Source organism: Pteropus vampyrus, unplaced genomic scaffold (assembly GCF_000151845.1).
Source record: "Pteropus vampyrus isolate Shadow unplaced genomic scaffold, Pvam_2.0 Scaffold111, whole genome shotgun sequence".
Taxonomy (NCBI): Eukaryota; Metazoa; Chordata; class Mammalia; order Chiroptera; family Pteropodidae; genus Pteropus; species Pteropus vampyrus.
Genome location: NW_011888892.1, coordinates 3,035,507 through 3,041,510, shown reverse-complemented (window position 1 = coordinate 3,041,510; position 6,004 = coordinate 3,035,507). Strand labels below are relative to the sequence as shown.

The window sequence follows — 6,004 nt, the reverse complement described above, 5'->3', positions numbered from 1 at the left end:
GTTCGGATGTCCTTTCCCTAACACTGACCGAGGAGGAAAGACAGCGAGCAATTTGACAATGTCACTGACCTGATGAATCTGGATTCCGTAGGGTCATAAAGGGACATGAGCACTTCAGCATCTTCTCCGATTTTACAAACCACGTTCTTGAGGTTGACAAACAAGGCCAGAGAAGGGGTGGCGGCAAATTTAGCTTGTCTGTTAATGTCTATGTTCTGCTTCTGAGACTGTGAATGGAAGCACGACAGGAAGTTGCGTTAGTGACGCCCCCGCTAACCCCCGCTGTTCTCACTCCCTGCAGAGAGGAAAAAACAACGAGCACGACCGGTCGGCGTAACACGGCGAAGCCATTCATGCCGTCGCTGCCCTGTCCCCATTTCAAGTTCTCAAATACGTATGCGAGCACCCAACTAAAAATAAAAACACCCATGCGATGGCCAGGAGCCCCCTAACAGAGCATCGTCTCCAGAGACAGAAACGTTCAACTGTCCAACCAATGCATCGGACTGGTGACGGCGTGTGAGGCTGCTTGTTCCATCTGTGGTTCTCCCATGAGACCAAACCCTGCGAGGACACCTCTGTCTCACAAATCGTTATGTCCTCAGTACCTGGCACACAGTAGATGCTCAATAAAATCTTGCTGAATGAGTGGAAGACTCAGTCGGGCACCTGATTTCTGAATACCTACTGTATACAAGATAACCCTAAAGGCCATGGAAGATGAAAAATACCAATAAGGCATGTGTTCTCTGCCCTCGTCGAGCTTAGAGCATGTCACCCCCTACTCACATCAAAGAGGATGTGCAGAATCAAATGTCATTTCCCAAGAGATGAGAACACAAAGCCAATGTCGTGAAGATCCTGCCTGCCAACACTGCGCACCGCCGCCCCCCAGGCACGAAGCCCTTCGGGCCATCGGCGACGCGTCTTGACAGCGGGCCCCATCCCATCGCCACTGTATGAAATGCGCCGCGTGGCAGTGCCTGTTCGGGTCCTTTTCAGTGTAAATTCCAGGCCGCGCTGACGGTTTACTCGTGTTGAAAATCGTTACCCAGGAAAGGTCCTCCGGATGCCACCGGCATATCCCAGAGAGCGGAACCTACTTTTTCCTCTCGCAGTCTTTCCTCCACTTGCTTGGAGGCTATTTCGTGGGCTCGGAAGAGGCTGATCGTGCTGGTTAGCTCTGGGTCCAGGATGTTCCCATCCCCGTCCCGCACCACCAAGTCCAGATCGAGAATTCTGCAACGACAAGAATTCAGAACTTCACGGACACAGACCAAGGCCTTGAATTCTCCAACACGACTTCGCTTCCAAGAGCTGAGCAGACGAAAACATCACAGAAAGTTGGGGTCCCGCAAACATTCAGGGGACATAATTCCGCAACACCACTTTCTTTAACTTAAACATATCCCGCAGGAAATTTTTAAAAAACTCAATTCTTACTTTCATTGCAATAGGGTCTCTGTCTTACGATGAGAAATTTTACGGATCAACAAAGCCCAAATGACATGTGTGTTATTAATTCCTATGTGAGTAGTATGGATAGTTTAGAGCACACACGCGCTGTATGTTCTGGGAGGCGGTACACACACACACATACAGCACGTGTGTATATGTACATACACACATACACACGTGCAGTCACATATAAACCCCACGTGCAAACACATAAAGCCAGCAGTTGTGACATCGCCACTGGGTTGGGGAGCAGGGAGGGAGGAAAGGCTGAGCGTCCTCACACCCACCATTCTACTTACTCCCCGCAGCCTCTGGTAGGTTCCACTGCACAGCTTTTCTCCTCCCTAGAGTCAGTTCTAATCCCTAAATTAGCCCATCAGAAGATCTTCAATAAAGACGCTCTATTGTGTTTCACACCAAACGCATGGGAGCTATCCACATGAACACTAACTTTCTGGCCAGATGGTTAAGATGGCTTAAGATGGTCAAGATGGTTTAAGACAGCAGCCAACTTCAAACAGCCGCAGCATCTGCCAATAACGCCGTCCATCTGTACCTGGGAATGCTCTCAGCAGCATTCTCTCCGATTCCCCAAATCTGGCAAAACTGCTGGGCGATTTTCACTACGATTTTTATTTAAAGAATTTAAGGTGGGGGGGGGGCAATTATACAAAGAAAGAAACCGAGGCTTGAGCTATGGTGATGTGTCCCCTTTACTGAGACATGAGGGTACTGGCCACAGATGTCTTATACTTCGCCTTTGGGGTTTCCTGCTTGCTATTAGCAAGTCCATAGAAGCAGAGAATTTTAATTTTTTTTAACTGCCCTACAAAGGAAAGTCTGTTTAAAGAAAGATAAATTTCAATTAGAGAGCATCTTTAACAGTTACAAGTTTAAGAGGAAAGTCGACTGGGCGATGGTCTCCATGCAGAGAGACTTATCTGCGACTTTCCTGAAGGTCGCTCACCTTAAAGCCGAGTATGAGGCTGATGACATGTCAGACAGGTTTCATTTTGAAAGTGATGCTGGACCACTGCAACATTTGGAAGGCCTTCACAAAAACCTCATTTTTTTTCCCTTTTAATATCTATTAAGCAAATTCACTGATGGTGACGCAGGACCAACAGGGCCTGTCTGTTAGGAGCATGCGGGTAAACAGGCTTTTAAGACGCTTTCGCCCCACATGAAAACAGCCTTGGGACTGGCAGTGATTGTGCAGGTGCCTCAAGGGGGAGAAGGCACATTTTTTAAAAGCCTTTTAAGCTCTCATTAGTTGTCTTTGGAACATGTTTCCCTAACATCACTACTAATCCCAGCCCTGAAAGGATCCCCAGGAGTCAGTGTTGGTGTGGGTGGAGTCAATACGAATGAGGGCAGGGAGGGGATTGTTCCGGTGGGCGGAGCTCCTGAGGGAGTGGGCGGAGCCCCCCAGGCATGGGCGGAGCTGGCTTGAGTCGGGCAGACCAGAGGTCACGCAGGCTCCTTGAGGAGCAGCAGCCCGGGCCATGTGCCGACCTGCTGTACACAGGAGAAGATCCTGCCACGTACTCCTCACCTCAGTCCTGCCAAGAGAGATGGGCAGGCCCTCTTCACAAAGGAGGAAACCTAAACTCAAGAGAAACATCTAGAAGAGCCCAGAGCCTGGATTCTGGGCCAGACCCCTTTCCAGGATGCCACAGGCAAACCATCACAGGAAGTGGCCTGTGATGCAGTGTCTTCACGCCAACCATTCTTTGTGCTGTTTCGACAATCGTGCTCAGTGGTTCTGAATCCAGAGTGAGCTTCCATTGCGAGGCTGCAGCTCAGCAGAGCAAGAGGCTCTAACCATTACCAACTAACCCCACGGGTGCCTAAAGCACCTTCGAGGAAAGAGGTGGAAAACACCCCCGAAATTACACACAAAACTGTGTGTGTGAACTACGTACGTGCATGTTTCTAGAAAGATGGTCCATGACTTTAATCACATTCTCAAATGTCTCCCAGAAACCACTTTAAAATCGAACTTTCAATACTGGGATTTTATGGTATATTATTTTTTCTGAAGAAGGAATTAGAAATGTGCAGAGCAGTGAGCTTTAGAGAAATTATGCAGTACACTTGAGTTCTTCAGGCAAAAAAACTGTCTTATTAAGGACTGTATTTCCTATCGAAGTAGTAAATTACATTTAGAAACTCTTAACTAGATTGTCCATGACATGATGTATTTTGGTAGCTCTGTGCAGCCAATTAAGCAGGTGGTTTCTGAACGTTAGTTCAAAATACAATAGTCCAACAGAAAATAAAATCAGAGCTCCAAAAGTTTGGTTTCTTAGGCAGGTGGTCTTGAAATGGGTTTCGCTGCAACAATATCGAATATCCTATACCCAGAAGTCTACGGCTTTCTGGAGGGAAAAAAAAAACGAAAATCTTCTCCTGTAGCCTTTCTAACCCAGACACTACATCAAACTAATAATGTTGTTTTTAGAAACTTTTTATACCTGAAAGTATAAATTACCAGAAAACAAGATTATGTTACAATTCCGATTTTACAGAAAGGTTTTTTAGTTTATCCAGGGCTCTCTTCAGCTGAGCGGCTGGAGACAAACCTGTCCTAGTCTCCGAGCTCACGTACTAAGGTGTAAAGCGAGGGGGTAGATGCAGCCAGAAGCTTCCCAGTCTGCTGTCCATCACGGCCCAGCTCTATTTTTAAAACTTGAGATTTCTAGGCAGCACTCCAGACAGCAGAATCTTAAGAAGCGGGTCCCAGGAGCCTGCATTTTAAAAGCTCTCCAAGTGATTCTGATATAGGCCAGCGTTGGGGAATCATGTGACCGGATCGTCTGTAAGGCTTCTTGCAGCTCTGACATTATAAGAACAACGAAGTAGTTATCCGGTGGGAAGGAGCAGAGCCTCGTTCTGGCTGCAGCCCTGGCAGAATTAGGATAAAGCAGCTCATTTGTGTCCAGTATCAGAGGCGCTTGCTAACGCTGGGCCGCATGTCTGTGGGGGAGTGAGCTCACCACTGCTGTAGGCGCTCAGGCGAGCTGGGTGCAGGATCGGGTGCATGGGAACTTCTGCCTGGGACCTACTTAGCAAAACAATAATCTGCTGTTTATCTGAGATTCAGATTTAGCTGGCTCTATTTTTGTTTGCCAAATCTGTCATCTCTACGCTGGTGACAGGTTTTAAGGCGACTTTTGATGTTCCTTCCAACTCTCAAAACTTAGATTCCACAGAAAGAAACCAGGTGCTGACTACTGAACAAATCCTCCACCCCCACCAACATCTAGACTCAACGTCAAGTCCAGTGAGCAGAAAGTGAAAGTCCCTTGTTTGGGGTACACTGTGGGGTGCCCTCAAGAAGAGTGAAAATGACAGACTGCCTGGCTTCTTAAAGACAGGAATAGGTTTCAACGATGACTCAGAAAATACCTATCGTCAGGATGCAACAGAAAATACCTCACTCTTTTTAAAAATAAAGACCATGCCATTATTTTAATGTTAGAAATTTTGTTTTATGATAAAATATGATTTCAGTCTCCTCCAGGCTTACGCTGATGTTATTACAGTGGATAATTCAAGCATGAAGTCATCCTTCAAATAAACAAACCTGTTTCCATAATCAATTTTGGCAGTGACCTTCTTCTTCAGCTCTTTGAGCTCATCTTGTGGCAGGGTTCCAGAAAGAATCTGCGATCGCCACTCGATAAGGTCGTAGATCATGTGTCGCACAGTTCGAAACATCTCCCTATTATCTTGCTATGTGGGGGGAGATAAAATAGCACTATGAGTGTTTGTTCCAATACACATGCAGGATATGCTTTACACGATAGGATGCAATTTACGTCAAAGTAAGAGATGTTTTTAGCATGGAGCTGGAACATGGTATATGGAATCTGATTCCTATCAGACACTAAGAATTCAAAGGATAAAAAGTAACAATGCTCAATCCTCAATATTCCATCCAATACTGCATACCGTGGACCAGTGATCAAGAGTCTGACCAGAGCAGGATGTGGACTGAGAGCCGCACGGGCAGCCCATGAGCTTCTGGTATCCGGGCTACGAATGGGCAAACGCTCCCTCAGGACAGTCCCTCAGGATCGGTCTGAGCCTAAGGAGCTCACCTACCGGGTGTTCACAATCCCCTGGGCACACTGACACACTGAAGCCCAAGACCTCACTGTCACGGAGCTAGAGAGGACATGGCACCGGCCCCCTGGAGCACTGTGTGTGGCACACTCAGCCAAACCTGAGTCCACAAGCTCTCGGGTGCGTTTATGCCAAAAGGAAAATGCAAATGAGACACAAAGTTCACACCTGTGTCACTCTGTACGCATTTCAAGCAACGGTACAAAGCAATGGGCTTGCAACTAACTGCAAGAGCTAATAACGAGGAATTATCCAGAGAGAAACGAGCCCAGTGCTTCTTTCCGTGAAAAGAAATCCAGGTGAAAGCTAACATGATACAATCCTAAAAATCATGGTCCCTCTAAAAAATTAATGTGGTCACTGTCACGTTTTAAAATACCATCTCTCTTTTTCGGTGACCAGAGGGAGAGGGGAG

General features: G+C 46.9%; 1 protein-coding gene across 1 annotated transcript in view; it reads right to left on the bottom strand.

The window, feature by feature from the left end:
- Positions 1-17: 17 nt before the first annotated feature.
- The window catches only part of LOC105295706 (dedicator of cytokinesis protein 1-like), a 20,655-nt gene continuing 14,668 nt past the window's right edge, over positions 18-6,004 (bottom strand). Inside the window, exons 7-8 of the mRNA XM_023533772.1 lie at positions 1,104-1,239; positions 18-227 (exon numbers count right to left, since the gene is read on the bottom strand). Of these exons, the coding sequence (XP_023389540.1) occupies positions 18-227; positions 1,104-1,239 (346 nt within the window). The remainder of the gene's footprint in view (positions 228-1,103; positions 1,240-6,004) is intronic.